We start from the raw sequence: 19791 nt of genomic DNA on the forward strand, positions 1-19791 counted from the left end.
GGGGCAGGCAATGTGGCAGGTTCTGGGGTTACAGCAGTGCAGGAGTCCTTGCTGAGAGTGAGGAGAAAACTTGCTGAGGAGCTAATATTCTAAGTAAAGATACAAAAGTGGCGAGGTGAACAATATGTTAATAAGAATTACCTCCAGATACAGTTTTAAGGATGCTTTATTCTTTTTCTTTTAGTGTAGAAAACTGTATGACTAAAACTCCTTTGTATGCTTGATTTTCCTTGAATTTGCAAAAGTGGTAAGTTTCTATCAGTAGAAACTCAGTTCATTGTCAGTTGGCAAATTTCATCATGTCACTTCCTTAGAAACAGTGGTTAGTATTTATCTTTCCCATTCTGAGAAGGAGAAATTATAGCCTCCTCAGAAAGGAAAAGCACAGAGGAGAATACAAAATATATAATAAATTCATATATTTAGGTGCATCTATTACCGTCCATCTGCTACCCTGCCTCCAATCTTGCCCCCGGAATCTTTTTCCAAGTGTATGACCCAACTTCAACATTCCCTCCTTCTAATTCCTTTTGTATACAGTCTCCAGAATTAACTGGCCTAAAGCAATCTAGTCATGTCCATTCCCCTGTGCTTACAGAATAAATTTCAAATTCCTTAGCCTGATACCAACCTGACCCAACTTACTTTTTCTGTTTTAACTCTGACTCCACTCTCCAATTGTTTTAATCACATTGGATTTTTTCTTCTTTTTTTTTAAATTATTTTTTAAACCGTGGTGAAATAACAAAACGTAAAATTTACCACCTTAAACCATCTTGAAGTATACACTTTAGTGGCATTAAGTACATTCACATTGTTGTGCAAATCCCATTGGATTTTAAATCACACGAGTATCGAGTATCGAGTATCGCTGTTCCCCTAATGCTTCTGGCCGTTTGTTGCCTGGACCATACCTCTATCTGTGTGATTCCTGCTGGGCCCTGAAATGCCTTTCCCTTTCCTTACCAATTAAAATCCTACATATCCTGAAGACCAGTTGTTTTAGGCTCTTGTGAAACCTTATCTGGAAAACAGAAGGTCAACTCTGTTGCTAGGTAACATACTACTTAAAGTTAAAATGATGCCTGGTTGGTAAATTGCATCTGGATTGGGAAGATTTATACATGAACTACAAATACCTGATGGGGATGCGATATTTTGGACTCCCCTGAGTGATGACTTGTGATTAGGCAGGTTCCTTGTCCCTGGAGGCTAGGGCTATGGAGTTGTTACAAGAGATACTGCCTTTAAGGGCGTGAGGCTTCTAATCCAGGAACATTCTTGTACCCACCCTATATTGATCTTGTCTTCTTGCACCTGATCTGTCACCTGGGGGGCATGGACTGATGTTTGTACTGACATAAAGAATCCCACTGAAGAAAAACTCTGAAGCTGCCCTGCTAGCCAGTGGCATTTCCTGTATTACATCTTTCTTGATAGATCTACTGTGGCTCAGAGTAGTCTTATGAGTCTGAATGTTTAGTTGGACTAAGAAGACCTGCTTTGAGGAGTTGCATCAATATGCAGACATATTGTCTTAAATACTAATACCCTTTGCACACCTGAACTTAAAACCACTGGGACTATACTCAGGGCTAAGGTAATAAAGCATGGCTTACCTTTGGAAGGAGCTGGATTGCCTGTAGAATTCTTTGTCTGTGCCCAGAATTAAGGATTCCAATTTCCAACAGATCTTGATCTTCCATAACATTGCTTCCCTGAAACAAAACCAGAAATGTTATAAATTAAATCAGGCATTTTTACTGTGGGTAAATAATGATTTTCTTAATACAGAGATAAATAACCAACAAGTGATCTGATTTTTATAGACAAAAACATAGAGTCATTCTTCTGTGAGGGTGAGGTGAGAGTAGGTCACCTATATGACTGTGTTGAAGGTTCTGGGAAAGTTTTCTTTCCCTCACAAATACTCTCATGGCTTACTATTTATGGTTGGATTATCTGCATTGGGAATTCATTCCTGTGACTCAAAACCTTGTTCCCCTAAAAATGTATATGCTTCTAGGAAGAGTTGTCATTTAAAACTATCAGTGACCTATGCATTGAGGTGAAAGAACAAGTTTATTTTCCCTCTGAAAATAGATTTTGTAAGGAGAGCTGATGGAATAATTGAAGTATACTAGGCAAGTTAAAAGAGAGTTAATAATTAATCTTAAATATTGAATGTCAGATACCTGAATGAGATGTGAGGACAGAACAATGAGTAAAAGATGCAGGTCCCTGCCCTCAACTGTCTGTTCCTTCCAGTCCAGTGATGGAAACAGATTGTTCAAAGGCAGTTAGGATGCTGTGAATATGCTATGATGGTGACACATGCTTGGTAGTGTAGAGGGGATCTGGGATATGTTTGCAGAGGAGATGATGTCTAATCAGATGTCTGAAGGATGGTTTGGATTTAGCATTCAAAATGGGAGGGACTAGGAGAAATTATGTGCAATGTTGTGTGGGTAAGAAAGAACACAGTTTACTTGGAAACATCAAGTTCTAGGATAAGTTGGAGAGAGGAGTGAAAGGTCAGTCTGGAAAGGTAAGGAAAGGCCAGACTATACAGACGTTGTACGCCACGTTGAGGAATTTAGACTTCATCTTGACCATAATGGGAAGCCTGGACAGATTTTAAGAAAAGGAGTTACATGATGAAATTCCATATTTAGAAAGATCAATCTGTTTTCTGTGGCTGGGCCTCAGTTTCCTTACCTATAAAATGATGAGGTTGAGCCACATAATCTCCAAGGATCAGTCTAGTCCTGATATTCTCTGATTTCAATGATTTTTTGAACTCTGATTAATATTCCAGCACAGAAATTTATTTATTTTGGCTGTGCTGTGCGGCTTGTGGGATTTTAGTTCCCCAACCAGGGATTAAACCCGGGCCCTCAGCAATAAGAGGGCGGAGTCCTAACCACTGGACTGCCAGGGAACTCCCTGTAACACAGAAATCTATAAATGGCTTATTTTGTCCCTAAATTTTAGTCTTTTGGAGCTTGCAAGCTAGAGTTTCCCTTTAAATAAGTCTGTAGAGAAGTTCAAGAATTCAGATCACTGCTTTCTATGGACAAGTCAAACTCTGTCCTACTAATGTGTAAAATAAAAACGCTTATGAATAGAAATTACAGAATACCTATTTATGGAGAGAAATGGGTACTGATGAATATTTAAAGCAAAAGAGAATGAACTGGAAAGGGCAATCATGGGAGCATGGAGACCGTTAGGAGACCACAGTAGTTGTTCTATAGATGATGTGGGCTTATACTAAGGTAGTGGTCACAGGAGACAGAAAGAAGTGAGTGGATCTGAAAACTATCAAGAAGTTTGACTTGGTGATTGAATGCACAGAATGATGGAGAAATTCAGAATACACAACAGTTCCAGGCTTCAGAAGTAGGGGTGGATCGTGATGCCTTTTCCTGAGAAAGTGAAGGAGGAGGGGCCAGTTTACTATGGTGCAAAGACTAATGTCTTTCCCTGGACTGGCACAGAACAGATGAATGTAAGCAATTTAATATCGGACTATGTTATAAATGGATGTAATTGGCTGTTCTTAGAAAGATTAAAGCCATTAGAATGGCATCATAGCTAGGGATGTACAATGGGCGCTCACCGGACAAAAACATTCCACCTACGCATAGTAACATTCCTGTGCTTAAGCTACTCTGGCCACCTTGGAGAAGGCAGAACGATGCAGGTAGAGCAGTATGATAATAAAAGCCTAATGCAAACAAATAAGCCAGTCTTGGGAGTACGCCACAGGAAACACTGCTCTCAGAAAGTACTCAGTGCACACAATAGGGCATGGCTAAGGGTATAAATGACTTCATTTGGAGAAAGCGTTATTATTTTGGAAATGGACTAGTGTGTCATGAGCGGGATATATGATACCGTTCCGTGTTTGACTTTCACTCTTTAAGGGGTTTTCCAAAGAAGTTAAAAGGCCCTTAAAAAACAAAAACAAAAACAAAAAACCAAAAATCTTTGGCCACCTATGTATTAGATCATTATCTGGTTTTACACTGGCTAAATTACCACCTCACAACTTAAGCTTATACAAAATATAGAACCTGGGTTCTTTGTACAAACATAAAACACATCAGGATGCTATAGCCTGAAGTAGCTACTATCTATAGGTAATACTGAAAACTTGATTTCAGTGTTTGAATACTGAAATGATTTAAAAAATTTAATCCTTAAATCATAAACAATACGAAAAGACAACCCTCAGAATGGGAGACAATATTTGCAAATGAAGAAACTGACAAAGGATTAATCTCCAAAATTTACAAGCAGCTCATGCAGCTCAATAACAAAAAAACAAACCCCAATGCAAAAATGGGCAGAAGACCTAAATAGGCATTTCTCCAAAGAAGATATACAGATTGCCAACAAACACATGAAAGAATGCTCAACATCATTAATCATTAGAGAAATGCAAATCAAAACTACAATGAGATATCATCTCACACTGGTCAGAATAGCCATCATCAAAAAAATCTACAAACACTAAATGCTGGAGAGCGTGTAGAGAAAAGGGAACCCTCTTGCACTATTGGTGGGAATGTAAATTGATACAGCCACTATGGAGAACAGTATGGAGGTCCCTTAAAAAACTAAAAATAGAATTACCATACGACCGAGCAATCCCACTAGTGGGCATATACCCTGAGAAAACCATAATTCAAAAAGAGTCATGTACCACAATGTTCATTGCAGCTCTATTTACAATAGCCAGGACATGGAAGGAACCGAAGTGTCCATCGACACATGAATGGATAAAGAAGATGTGGCACATATATACAATGGAATGTTACTCAGCCATAAAAAGAAACGAAATTGAGTTATTTGTAGTGAGGTGGATGGACCTAGAGTCTGTCATACAGAGTAAAGTAAGTCAGAAAGAGAAAAACAAATACAGTATGCTAACACATATATATGGAATATTAAAAGAAAAATGGTTATGAAGAACCTAGGGGCGGAGGAGCTTCAAGATGGCGGAAGAGTATGACGCGGAGATCACTTTCCTCCCCACAAACACATCAGAAACACATCTACACGTGGAACAACTCCTACAGAACACCCACTGAACGCTGGCAGAAGACCTCAGACCTCCCAAAAGGCAAGAAACTCCCCCCATACCTGGGTAGGGCAAAAGAAAAAAGAAAAAACAGAGACAAAAGAATAGGGACGGACCTGCACCAGTGGGAGGGAGCTGTGAAGGAGGAAAGGTTTCCACACACTAGGAAGCCCCTTCGCGGACGGAGACTGCGGGTGGCGGAGGGGGGAAGCTTCAGAGCCACGGAGGAGAGCGCAGCCACAGGGATGCGGAGGGCAAAGCGGAGAGATTCCCGCACAGAGGCTCGGCGCCGAGCAGCACTCACCAGCCCGAGAGGCTTGTCTGCTCACCCGCCGGGGCGGGCAGGGCTGGGAGCTGAGGCTCAGGCTTCGGTCGGATCCCAGGGAGAGGACTGGGGTTGGCGGCATGAACATAGCCTGAAGGGGTTAGTGCGCCACGGCTAGCCGGGAGGGAGTCCGGGAAAAAGTCCGGAGCTGCCGCAGAGGCAAGAGTCTTTTTCTTCCCTCTTTGTTTCCTGGTGCGCGAGGAGAGGGGATTAAGAGCGCTGCTTAAAGGAGCTCCAGAGAAAGGCGTGAGCCGCGTCTATCAGCGCGGACCCAAGAGACGGGCATGAGACGCTAAGGCTGTTGCTGCCGCCACCGAGAAGCCTGTGTTCAAGCACAGGTCACTCGCCACACCTCCCCTGCCGGAAGCCTGTGCAGCCTGCCACTGCCCGGGTCCCATGATCCAGGGACGACTTCCCTGGGAGAACACACGGCGCCCTCAGGCTGGTGCAACGTCCTGCCGGCCGGCCTCTGCCGCCGCAGGCTCGCCCCGCCTCCTCCGTACCCCTCCCTCCCCCCGCCTGAGTGAGCCAGAGCCCCCGAAGCAGCTGCTCCTTTAACCCCGTCCTGTGTGAGCGAAGAACAGACGCCCTCAGGTGACCTACACGCAGAGGTGGGTCCAAATCCAAAGCTGAACCCCGGGAGCGGTGCGAACAAAGAAGAGAAAGGGAAATCTCTCCCAGCAGCCTCAGGAGCAGTGGATTAAATCTCCACAATCAACTTGATGTACCCTGCATCTGTGGAATAACTGAATAGACAACGAATCATCCCAAATGGAGGAGGTGGACTTTGGGAGCAACGATATATATATATTTCCCCCTTTTTCTCTTTTTGTAAGTGTGTATGTGTATGCTTCTCTGTGTGATTTTTGTCTGTATAGCTTTGCTTTTACCATTTGTCCTAGGGTTCTGTCTGTCCATTTTTTTTTTTAACTTAAAAATACTTTTTTCTTAATAATTATTTTTTATTTTTATTTTAATAACTTTATTTTATTTTATTTTATTTTATCTACTTCTTTCTTTCTTTCTTTTTTTCCTCCCTTTTATTCTGAGCTGTGTGGAGTACAGGCTCTTGGTGCTCCAGCCAGGCGTCAGGGCTGTGCCACCGAGGTGGGAGAACCAAGTTCAGGACACTGGTCCACAAGAGACCTCCCAGCTTCACGTAATATCAAATGGCAAAAACCTCCCAGAGGTCTCCATCTCAACGCCAAGACCCAGCTCCACTCAATGACCAACAAGCTACAGTGCTGGACACCCTATGCCAAACAACTACCAAGACAGGAACACAACCCCATCCATTAGCACAGAGGCTGCCTAAAATCATAATATGGCCACAGACACCGCAAAACACACCAGCAGACGTGGACCGGCCCACCAGAAAGACAAGATCCAGCCTCAGCCACCAGAACACAGGCACTAGTCCCCTCCACCAGGAAGCCTACACAACCCACTGAACCAACCTTAGCCACTGGGGACAGATACCAAAAACAACGGGAACTACGAACCTGCAGCCTGCAAAAAGGAGACCCCCAAACACAGTAAGTTAAGCAAAATGAGAAGACAGAGAAACACACAGCAGATGAAGGAGCAAGGCAAAAACCCACCAGACCTAACAAATGAAGAGGAAATAGGCAGTTTACCTGAAAAAGAATTCAGAATGACAGTAAAGATGATCCAAATTCTTGGAAATTGAATGGAGAAAATACAAGAAACGTTTAACAAGGACCTAGAAGAACTAAAGAGCAAACAAACAGTGATTAACAACACAATAAATGAAATTAAAAATTCTCTAGAAGGGATCAATAGCAGAATAACTGAGGCAGAAGAACGGATAAGTGACCTGGAAGATAAAATAGTGGAAATAACTACTGCAGAGCAGAATAAAGAAAAAAGAATGAAAAGAACTGAGGACAGTCTCAGAGACCTCTGGGACATTAAATGCACCAACATTCGAATTATAGGGGTCCCAGAAGAAGAAGAGAAAAAGAAAGGGACTGAGAAAATATTTGAAGAGATTACAGATGAAAACTTCCCTAATATGGGAAAGGAAATAGATAATCAAGTCCAGGAAGCACAGAGAGTCCCATACAGGATAAATCCAAGGAGAAACACGCCAAGACACATATTAATCAAACTATCAAAAATTAAACACAAAGAACAAATATTAAAAGCAGCAAGGGAAAAACAACAAATAACACATAAGGAAATCCCCATAAGGTTAACAGCTGATCTTTCAGCAGAAACTCTGCAAGCCAGAAGGGAGTTCCAGGATATATTTAAAATGATGAAGGAGAAAAACCTACAACCAAGATTACTCTACCCAGCAAGGATCTCATACAGATTTGACGGAGAAATTAAGACCTTTACAGACAAGCAAAAGCTAAGAGAATTCAGCACTGCCAAACAAGCTTTACAACAAATGCTAAAGGAACTTCTCTAGGCAGGAAACAGAAGGGAAGGAAAAGACCTACAATAACAAACCCAAAAGAATTAAGAAAATGGTAATAGGAACATACATATCGATAATTACTTTAAATGTAAATGGATTAAATGCTCCAACCAAAAGAGATAGATTGGCTGAATGGATACAAAAACAAGACCTGTATATATGCTGTCTACAAGAGACCCACTTCAGACCTAGGGACAGATACAGACTGAAAGTGAGGGGATGGAAAAAGATATTCCATGCAAATGGAAATCAGAAGAAAGCTGGAGTAGCAATTCACATATCAGACAAAATAGACTTTAAAACAAAGACTATTACAAGAGAAAAAGAGGGACACTGCATAATGATCAAAGGATCAATCCAAGAAGAAGTTATAACAATTGTAAATATTTATGCACCCAATATAGGAGCACCTCAATACATAAGGCAAATGCTAACAGCCATAAAAGGGAAAATCGGTAGTAACACAATCATAGTAGGGGACTTTAACACCACACTTTCACCAATGGACAGAACATCCAAAATGAAAATAAATAAGGAAACAAAAGCTTTAAATGATACATTAAACAAGATGGACTTAATTGACATTTATAGGACATTCCATCCAAAAACAACAGAATACACATTCTTCTCAAGTGCTCATGGAACATTCTCCAGGATAGATCATATCTTGGGTCACAAATCAAGCCTTGGTAAATTTAAGAAAATTGAAATCCTATCAAGTATCTTTTCCGACCACAATGCTATGAGACTAGATATCAGTTACAGGAAAAAATCTGTAAGAAATACAAACACATGGAGGCTAAACAACACACTACTTAATAACCAAGAGATCGCTGAAGAAATCAAAGGGGAAATTAAAAAATACCTAGAAACAAATGACAATGAAAAGACGACAACCCAAAACCTATGGGATGCAGCAAAAGCAGTTCTAAGAGGGAAGTTTATAGCAATACAATCCTACCTTAAGAAACAAGAAACATCTCAAATAAACAACCTAACCTTACACCTAAAGCAATTAGAGAAAGAAGAACAAAAAACCCCCGAAGTTAGCAGAAGGAAAGAAATCATAAAGATCAGAACAGAAGTAAAGGAAAACGAAATGAAGGAAACGATAGCAAAGATCAATAAAACTAAAAGCTGGTTCTTTGAGAAGATAAACAAAATTGATAAACCATTAGCCACTTATCAAGAAAAAAAGGAAGAAGACTCAAATCAATAGAATTAGAAATGAAACAGGAGAACTAACAACTGACATTGCAGAAATACAAAGGATCAGGAGAGATTACTACAAGCAACTATATGCCAATAAAATTGACAACCTGGAAGAAATGGACAAATTCTTAGAAATGCAGAACCTTCCGAGACCGAACCAGGAAGAAATAGAAAATATGAACAGACCGATCACAAGCACTGAAATTGAAACTGTGATTAAATATCTTCCAACAAACAAAAGCCCAGGACCAGATGGCTTCACAGGCAAATTCTATCAAACATTTAGAGAAGAGCTAACACCTATGCTTTTCAAACTCTTCCAAAATATAGCAGAGGGAGGAACACTCCCAAACTCATTCTATGAGGCCACCATCACTCTGACACCAAAACAAGACAAAGATGTCACAAAGAAAGAAAACTACAGGCCAATATCACTGATGAACATAGATGCAAAAATCCTCAACAAAATACTAGCAAACAGAATCCAACAGCACATTAAAAGGATCATACACTATGATCAAGTGGGGTTTATCCCAGGAATGCAAGGCTTCTTCAATATATGCAAATCAATGAACGTGATACACCATATTAACAAATTGAAGGAGAAAAACCATATGATCATCTCAATAGATGCAGAGAAAGCTTTTGACAAAATTCAGCACCCATTTATGATAAAAACCCTGCAGAAAGTAGGCATAGAGGGAACTTTCCTCAACATAATAAAGGCCATATATGACAAACCCACAGCCAACATTGTCCTCAATGGTGAAAAACTGAAACCATTTCCACTAAGATCAGGAACAAGACAAGGTTGCCCACTGTCACCACTATTATTCCACATAGTTTTGGAAGTATTAGCCACAGCAATCAGAGAAGAAAAAGAAATAAAAGGAATCCAAATTGGAAAAGAAGAAGTAAAGCTGTCACTGTTTGCAGATGACATGATACTATACATAGAGAATTCTAAAGATACTACCAGAAAACTACTAGAGCTAATCAATGAATTTGGTAAAGTAGCAGGATACAAAATTAATGCACAGAAATCTCTTGCATTCCTATACACTAATGATGAAAAATCTGAAAGTGAAATTAAGAAAACACTCCCATTTACCACTGCAACAAAAAGAATAAAATATCTAGGAATAAACCTACCGAAGGAGACAAAGACCTGTATGCAGAAAATTATAAGACACTGATGAAAGAAATTAAAGATGATACAAATAGATGGAGAGATATACCATGTTCTTAGATTGGAAGAATCAACATTGTGAAAATGACTCTACTACCCAAAGGAATCTACAGATTCAGTGCAATCCCTATCAAATTACCACTGGCATTTTTCACAGAACTAGAACAAAAAATTTCACAATTTGTATGGAAACACAAAAGACCCCGAATAGCCAAAGCAATCTTGAGAAAGAAAAACGGAGCTGGAGGAATGAGGCTCCCTGACTTCAGACTATACTACAAAGCTACAGTAATCAAGACAGTATGGTACTGGCACAGAAACAGAAATATGGATCAATGGAACAGGAGAGAAAGCCTAGAGATAAACCCATGCACATATGGTCACCTTATCTTTGATAAAAGAGGCAAGAGTATACAGTGGAGAAAAGACAGCCTCTTCAATAAGTGGTGCTGGGAAAACTGGACAGCTACATATAAAAGAATGAAATTAGAACACTCCCTAACACTATATACAAAAATAAACTCAAAATGGATTAAAGACCTAAATGTAAGGCCAGACACCATCAAACTCTTAGAGGAAAACATAGGCAGAACACTCTATGACATAAATCACAGCAAGATCCTTTTTGACCCACCTCCTGGAGAAATGGAAATAAAAACAAAAATAAACAAATGGGACCTAATGAAACTTAAGAGCTTTTGCACAGCAAAGGAAACCATAAACAAGACGAAAAGACAACCCTCAGAATGGGAGTAAATATTTGCAAATGAGGCAACTGACAAAGGATTAATCTCCAAAATTTACAAGCAGCTCATGCAGCTCAATATTAAAAAAACAAACAACCGAATCCAAAAATGGGTAGAAGACCTAAATAGACATTTCTCCAAAGAAGATATACAGATTGCCAACAAACATATGAAAGTATGCTCAGCATCATTAATCGTTAGAGAAATGCAAATCAAAACTACAATGAGATATCATCTCACACTGGTCAGAATGGGCATCATCAAAAAATCTACAAACAATAAATGCTGGAGAGCGTGTAGAGAAAAGGGAACCCTCTTGCACTATTGGTGGGAATGTCAATTGTTACAGCCACTATGGAGAACAGTGTGGAGGTTCCTTAAAAAACTAAAAATAGAACTACCATACGACCGAGCAATCCCACTAGTGGGCATATACCCTGAGAAAACCATAATTCAAAAAGAGTCATGTACCACAATGTTCATTGCAGCTCTATTTACAATAGCCAGGACATGGAAGGAACCGAAGTGTCCATCAACAGATGAATGGATAAAGAAGATGGGGCACATATATACAATGGAATATTACTCAGCCATAAGAAGGAACGAAACTGAGTTATTTTTAGTGAGGTGGATGGACCTAGAGACTGTCATACAGAGTGAAGTAAGTCAGAAAGAGAAAAAGAAATACCGTATGCTAACACATATATATGGAATCTAAAAAAAAAAAAAAAGGTCATGAAGAATCTAGGGGCAAGACAGGAATAAAGATGCAGACCTACTAGAGAATGGACTTGAGGATATGGGGAGGGGGAAGGGTAAGCTGGGAGAAAGTGAGAGAGTGGCATGGACATATATATATACACTACCAAATGTAAAATAGATAGCTAGTAGGAAGCAGCCGCAAGCACAGGGAGATCAGCTCAGTGATTTGTGACCACCTAGAGGGGTGGGATAAGGAGGGTGGGAGGGAGGGATACGCAAGAGGGAGGGGATATGGGGATATATGTATATGTATAGCTGATTCACTTTGTTATAAAGCAGAAACTAACACACCATTGTAAAGCAATCATACTCCAATAAAGATGTTTAAAAAAAATCAACAACAACAAAAAATACACATTAAAAATAAAAATTTAATCCTTAGAGACCACTGTTCTTCCTCTAAACCACCACCTTATCTATCTTCCGTAAGTGAGGAAACATTTTGAAGAACTGTAGGGAAGTTAGACAACTTCTCTTTGGGTCAAATATCCTAGCATACAGGACAATTACCAAACACTTTTGAAAAATGAGTGAAACTGTGAAACGCACAATGCAAATGGTGAGAATGTGCCCAAGAGGAAATGGTCCTAGTTGTGGAAATGTAAAGAAAAGGATTCACTGTCCCCAGTGAGGTATTCCGTTGGAAATTTTCTATTTTCTTTCTTATTGTAATATATAGGGATAGCAAAAACATCCTGGTGCATCATCTAGCCAGTCTTTTTTCAAAATAGCACCAGGCTTGGAGTCTAAAGACCTGGGTCCAGGTCTTATCCGGGTAAACATGGCTAAGTCATATATTAGTTCTGAGCCTTGTGGTCCTCACCCATAAAATGAAGCCGTTTAACAAACACCCATTCAGTTCTAAAATGCTATTATTTCAGTCATGCCCAACTTTTGATTAGTATCATTCTATGTAAATATAGATTGTATAATTTGAAACTACATTTTAGTGTTTCAGAACTTGTAACAAATTGTTTTAAGGAGTAATTATAGAGAAGTGCAAGAATGCATTTTTTTTTTGACAAATCAATCTCAGTACTAGGAACTTACAAAATTTCTTATAAGGAGAAATCATAGAATACCTTATTTTTGTAGTATCATGGATTCTCACAGCTTTTCAGAGAAAAATCAAATGTTTCAAATCTTGCAACTAATCATTTTGCTTGTACTTGGGTAACAGCTGTGTTATCAAGGACAATAAATATGTCCATTCTTTCTAGGGAGCTGCAGTTTATTCTCTTATTATCATTTGCCTTAACTGAATGTTAGAAAATCTCAGCTTAATTCCTTTTTTTCTTAGTAAAAGCTGAACATACACTCTAGCTTTCTCTTTCTGCCATCCATTTTTCACATGACTGTCAGATCAGTGGTGTCTGGAGTAGAGTTCCATCAGGTCCGTCTTCTACCTAACCACCTACCACACTGCACTCTCTACCCCCTCATCTCCTTGTACACATGATGTCTCTACTTTTCATCTCCCATTTACTCCTCAACCCACCCCAATAGGCTTTTACCCCCATTAACTCCATAGAACTTCTCCATGAAATGTTAAGAATGACCTCTCAATTGCCGTATCTAGTTGATTCTTTTCAATCCTGACTTCAAGGATTCATTGGCCACATGTGGCTGGTGGCTACATATTGGATAATGCAAATATAGAACATTTCTGTCATCATAGAATGTTCTATTAGACAGTGCCTCTCTACAGTCAAAGACATGGAAACTGTAGTTGAATCACATAAATGGGGCAATAACGAGGATGTGACAGGGAATCAAAACAGGCAGTCAAACAAACACATGAATCATTCTCAGGATATAACTGATGCTCCTGTAAGTCAAAGTTCATGAACATTAAATTTAGAATCTTTAGCAAATTCTCTTCTAATTTTTCAGTCATTAAAACAAATTAGTAGCTGGTTCTGCTTTCATTAGTGTTTCTTCATTATGGGGCTAGAAATCTATGCTACCAAAATGACAAGTCCAATTGAGAAATTATTTACTATATTCTTAGCACACTACCAGGCACATGGCACAGACATTTAAGGAATAATAATCAGTAGATAAAGTTGTTTAGTTAATGACTTTCTAGAAGGATCAAAGTCCCAAGGCAGTGTTTTTAGAACAGCTGTTTTTTTCACTGACAGGAAATGTCTAATCCAGGGGGTCTTTGTTGCTTTCTTAAGTCATGGAGTGAAGAAAAGTAATGTAATATTTTATGCACTAAGAGTTGAAAGCTGAAGTTTCTATGACCATGGGGAGAATATCTTATGTATTGGATTTTTTCAGCTGTGATAAACTAATAAGATGACCAAATAGAATAAAAAGCAGTGCTTTGTACTTAATGATCCATTTGAAGTAGAATAGCTATTTATTGAAATCATTTCTCAGAAGTATCTCTGCTAATCTTTTCTGTCTCTGAGAATTTCAGCTTGAAAAGTTCTCTTGTTTTCATAACTTTAATGTCATATCACATTCATTTAGAAGCCTTTCCTTCACATTGCATATTATATAAAATGCTAAGGAAACATATTTAAGGACCATAGAGAACTGGTTTCTTCTTAATATAAGCTTGAGTTGGATGTTATTTATTCTCTTCAGTTCAAGACTGAAAAAAATCAATAAGATACTATCGATTGGAGGAGATTTCTTTTGCTCTATAATTAACTAAATTAGATTCTTCTTTACAGTTTGTGTGGCCTTAAATATTTAAAATAGAATATTTCGGTAGTAGAATGAATGATACCACGATCTTGCAAATTCACACATGGAAAAACATATTTTAGTTTATTTTTAATATAGCTTTTTTTACAGCATAGGTGGTATAAAACATGGTGGTATAAAACTCTATATGATTTTCTTGGAATAACAATGCTACCTTAAGCTTCTATAAAGATTTTGAGTCAATTTGATATCAGTTTACAGGTAAACTCAATGTATGTCTTTGCTGCATGATAACGATAATAACTACTGTGATAAATACCAGATTTATAATCCCTTATCAGTGTTGGAACAAAGCTTTATTTAGTTTATCAGACAGAAACATGAGTTACCATAAATGATCAGATAATGATGTGCTTCTTCCAATTTTAATTCCCTCTCTCACATTAATGAAACGGCAGTAGAAGAAAATTTTGTAGTATACTTTTTACATCTCTATCTTAGCCTTCCATTTTAACATATCCTGTCTACTGCAGTGGAATTTCTTGTTCACAACTTAACTAAATTTCCATGTTTTTAGCTTATGAAGAAAGTTTCCTAGATTTTTTAGACCACATGAATTACTAATTCAAATAAATGTCACATCGCTGAGCAATAAGTTAGACAGCATCTATATATATATGCAAGTTCTATATTTGAATAAATAAGCTATATCTTAGACTTGTTTCTTACAGTTAGCATTTAACAGTTCACATGATTATAATAAGTTTTATACAACCAATTTTTTCCTTTTTATTTTTCAAGCCTTTTTCCCCTTTGAAACATCTATTTTGAAGCTACAGAGAGAGAGAGAGGGAAAGGGAATTTAAGTAATCAGTTACGTATTTCTTAAAGCATTGAGCAAGGTTTGGTGATATCATAAATTAAAATTATGATTCATTTGCAACATGTGTTCATGGAGACTTTAGAATTATGTATATTTATTAAAGACTGTCTTTGGTCAAAAATTTCATAGTGGCCAAAGAGGAAGTCTATTCATTTTTCAGGATGTTAATCCACAATTCACACAAGAAAGAAGAAAAGTGATGTGAAAAAAACTTATTTGTATGTTCTTACTTTTTTCCTGATACATACATACGAAAATATAAAGCATATGAACACCTATTGTCTTCTTTCTATTTTCCCATTAATGGCAGTTGGTGTAAGTTAGCATAAAGTAAATTGCACACGTATTGAGTTCTTGTGCCAGGCTCTTTTCTAAATGCCTTAGATATACTACCTTATTTAATTCTCACAAGAAGTCTCTGAGGTAGGTACTTAAATAACTTGCTCCCAATAGATGACAGGAGTCTTTCTCATAACTATCATCTGACACTGCCTCCAGTGGGGTTAGCGCAGGAGAGAAAAGGTTCAGTAAAAAAAACGTAGTTAGACCTAAACCATTTGTATTTTACTTTGAACCATATGAAATTCACATTTGAAAGCAAATGTTCTAAAGTATTTTATGTTTGGTTTTACAGAGTTTAAGCAGTGATGAATCCCTCTTTATAGAAGAGCATTTGGAAAGCCATCTGACCTATTCTTCCCTCCTCTGCTCCAGTCCTTTCTGTTCACTGAATCACGGAATCAGGGTTGGCAGGGACCTGGGTTTTTTCTAGTCTAAATGTTCCCTAACTAACTGCAAAGCTTTAACTTGCCTCTCTCTTTTGAAGCGTGGTGTCTAGCTGGGTTACGCCATTCCCAAAGGGGTAGGGGGGACATTAAATGCTTAAAATGGTCTTTTCCAGCAGCTGAGTCTGAGCAGGGGGTGAGAATAGGGTTGGGGGGACACCTCGGTCCTACTCTTTTAGCTCCCACTGTGCTGCGGACTGAGTGTGACAGGAGAGCTATTAGAAGAACATGCCAAAAGTGGAGATGAAAGGAAAACAGTTAGCAGCTGTCCTGTGTCCTTTTCCAATCACAAGCTGTGAAGTTAAAAAAAATTTTTTTTCCTTGGGTAGGCTGTACATAATCTTGGCAGGTATCTAAGTTTTGTTCTTCTATCTAACATGCTGAATATTTCCCAGGGCCTCACAAGAGCAAAGTGAGCAGCGATTAGGTTAGGTTGAACCCCCTGCTCTTAACAGAAGAGGAACATGGAACCTTTGTATTTACAGCAGGATCCTCTTGCAGATGACCTCTCGCTGGTAATGCAGAACTCCAGAAGGAAAGACTCCTCCTGGAGACGACCTCTTGCTGGTGATGCAGACCTCCAGAAGGAAAGGCTCCTCTTGGAGATGACCTCGCGCTGGTGATGCAGAACTCCAGAATGAAAGGCTCCTCCTGGAGACGACCTCTTGCTGGTGATGCAGAATTCCAGAAGGAAAGGCTCCTCTTGGAGATGACCTCTTGCTGGTGATGCAGAACTCCAGAAGGAAAGGCTCCTCCTGGAGACGACCTCTTGCTGGTGATGCAGAACTCCAGAAGGAAAGGCTCCTCCTGGAGACGACCTCTTGCTGGTGATGCAGAATTCCAGAAGGAAAGGCTCCTCTTGGAGATGACCTCGCACTGGTGATGCAGAACTCCAGAAGGAAAGGCTCCTCTTGGAGAAGCAAAATTTGCTCCTGGGTATGACCAGCACAGCCACACACAGGAAAAAGTGCCAAAAAATGATCATAGTTAACTACTGGCCATCAACCAGTCACTGAGTACTAGATACTCTGCCCTTCTATTTATAAACCTTCCAACAATCTTCTACTATAAGTGGTAGTATCTTCATTTCATAGACAAGGAAACTGAGTCTCAGAGCTATGAAGCAATGTAGCCAGGTTTACATGGTTAGTATATGGTAGATTTGGGATCAGTGTTTTATTCAGTCAGACTCTGATGCTCATGCTTCTTTCACTACAGAAAGAGAGCCAAATGTTTAGTAGGGGACCTTTTCTGGATGCAGATTCCAGTCAAACAGATGTGTTACACTGCCAAGAAGTAACTCCCATGACCCTATTTTCACACACAGCCTTACGTGTATATTGACAGACCATTAAGAGTGACTGCCATGGTTTCTCCAACACATTTTACTGCAAATATATTATTTACCTCCTGAAAGGTCAAGTGGTTAGTTCTTCCAACTACCTTAGTGTAAGCTAGAACCAAGCATGTTAATATAAGTGATCCAGGGTGTTCCTGGCTAAAGCACCAAGTAACTTGCCATGTTCTGAACCGGGATGATGCTGGGAGGTGGGGAATGACAACATGGCGTTGAGTTGGTGCTTCTCAGCTCTTCTGCAGAGCCTTGTCAAACCCTCTGGTTGGTCAACTGGGAAAGTAAAGTTCTCAGGGTCACAGCCATGTTTGGGTAATTTTCCTGTAGGTCTCTTTCAAAGCCAGGATTTAGGAGGGAAGATGTCTAAAAAGGAAATAATAAGGTAGAGGATGTCCGAGAATGAATTAAGGACATTTATGTTCCTAACTTAACATGTTCTGAATCCAGAGAGAAGAGGGTGAGTTGCAGTCCCTTGGGAAGGAGGCTGTGCTGGTGAAGGTGGATAATTTAGCCCTCTGGGAACTGGTAGGCCAGTAATAAAGGCGACTCATTAGTCCTTCAAAGAGATGGTGTTCTCAAGGACCAGACATCTCCAGATTTAAGGATGATAAGGTCTTCTGACACTGAGAGCTATATATGGAAATAGCCAAATAAACATAAAAGGAGAGGAGGAAAGAGGAAGAGAAATGCAGGGAGAGAGGGAAGGAGAGAGAGAAAGTGTTGCTTATTAAGGGTGAAGGTGGTAGTGAGGGAAGTACGGTTGCCAGATAAATACAGAAATTCCAGTTTAACTGGGATCGTGTATTTTTCTTTGCTGAATCTGGCAGCCTTGGAAAGGAGACCACTGACCGCTGGAAACAAACTGGCAGAGTCTAGTCCAGAGTCAAAGCTACCACGGAGGTAGGACCTGCCACTCATTAATTTATTCAACATATATTTGTTCAATTAATATTTTGTGAGATTAACCAAGATGGCGGAGTAGAAGGACGTGCTGTCACTCCCTCTTGCGAGAGCACCAGAATCACAACTGACTGCTGGACCATCATTGACAGGAAGACCCTGGACTTCACCAAGGAGGATACCCCACGTCCAAGGACAGAGGAGAAGCCACAGTGAGACGGTAGGAGGGGCGCAAGCAGAGTAAAATCAAACCCCGTAACTGCTGGGTGGGTGACTCACAGACTGGCGAACACTTATACCACAGAAGTCCACCCACTGGAGTAAAGGTTCTGAGCCCCACGTCAGGCTTCCCAACCTGGGGGTCAGGCAACGGGAGGAGGAATTCCTAGAGAATCAGACTTTGAAGCCTAGTGGGAATTGGATTGCAGGACTTTGACGGGACTGGGGGAAACAGAGACCCCACTCTTGGAGGGCACACACAAAGTAATGTGTGCATCAGGACCCAGGGGAAGGAGCAGTGAGCCTGGGGGAGACTGAACCAGACCTACCTGCTGGTGTTGGGGGGTCTCCTGCAGAGGCGAGTGGTGGCTCTGTTTCACCGTGGGGATAAGGACACTGGCAGCAGAGGTTCTGGGAAGTTCTCCTTGGCGTGAGCCCTCCCAGAGTCTGCCATTAACCCCACCAAAGAGCACGGGTAGGCTCCAGTGTTGGGTTGCCTCAGGCAAAACAGCCAACAGGGAGGGAACCCAGCCCCACCCATCAACAGTCAAGTGGATTAAGGTTTTACTGAGCTCTGACCGCCACAGCAACAGGGAGGGAACCCAGCCCCACCCATCAACAGTCAAGTGGATTAAGGTTTTACTGAGCTCTGACCGCCACAGCAACAGTCAGCTCTACCCACCACCAGAGCCTCCCATCAAGCCTCTTAGATAGCCTCAACCACCAGAGGGCAGACAACAGAAGCAAGAAAAACTATAATCCTGCAGCCTGTGGACCAAAAACCACAGTTACAGAAAGATAGAGAAGATGAAAAGGCAGAGGGCTATGTACCAGATGAAGGAACAAGAAAAAACCCCAGAAAAACAACTAAATGAAGTGGAGATAGGCAACCTTCCAGAAAAAGAATTCAGAATAATGATAGTGAAGATGATCCAGGACCTTGGAATAAGAATGGAGGCAAAGATTGAGAAGATGCAAGAAATGATTAACAAAGACCTAGAAGAATTAAAGAACAAACAAACAGAGATGACCAATACAATAACTGAAATGAAAACTACACTAGAAGGAATCAATAGCAGAATAACTGAGGCAGAAGAACGGATAAGTGACCTGGAAGACAGAATGATGGAATTCACTGCTGCGGAACAGACTAAAGAAAAAAGAATGAAAAGAAATGAAGACAGCCTAAGAGACCTCTGGGACAACATTAAACGCAACAA

At 40.0% G+C, this 19791-nt stretch overlaps 1 protein-coding gene across 5 annotated transcripts in view; it reads right to left on the reverse strand.

The window, feature by feature from the left end:
- The window catches only part of ANKS1B (ankyrin repeat and sterile alpha motif domain containing 1B), a 1156005-nt gene that overhangs the window by 324539 nt on the left and 811675 nt on the right, over window positions 1-19791 (reverse strand). For all 5 annotated transcript variants that reach the window (XM_059936736.1, XM_059936735.1, XM_059936734.1 and 2 more), the window contains exon 16: window positions 1620-1718. In XM_059936736.1, the coding sequence (XP_059792719.1) occupies window positions 1620-1718 (99 nt within the window). The remainder of the gene's footprint in view (window positions 1-1619; window positions 1719-19791) is intronic.

This window comes from Balaenoptera ricei, chromosome 10, assembly GCF_028023285.1.
Source record: "Balaenoptera ricei isolate mBalRic1 chromosome 10, mBalRic1.hap2, whole genome shotgun sequence".
Taxonomy (NCBI): Eukaryota; Metazoa; Chordata; class Mammalia; order Artiodactyla; family Balaenopteridae; genus Balaenoptera; species Balaenoptera ricei.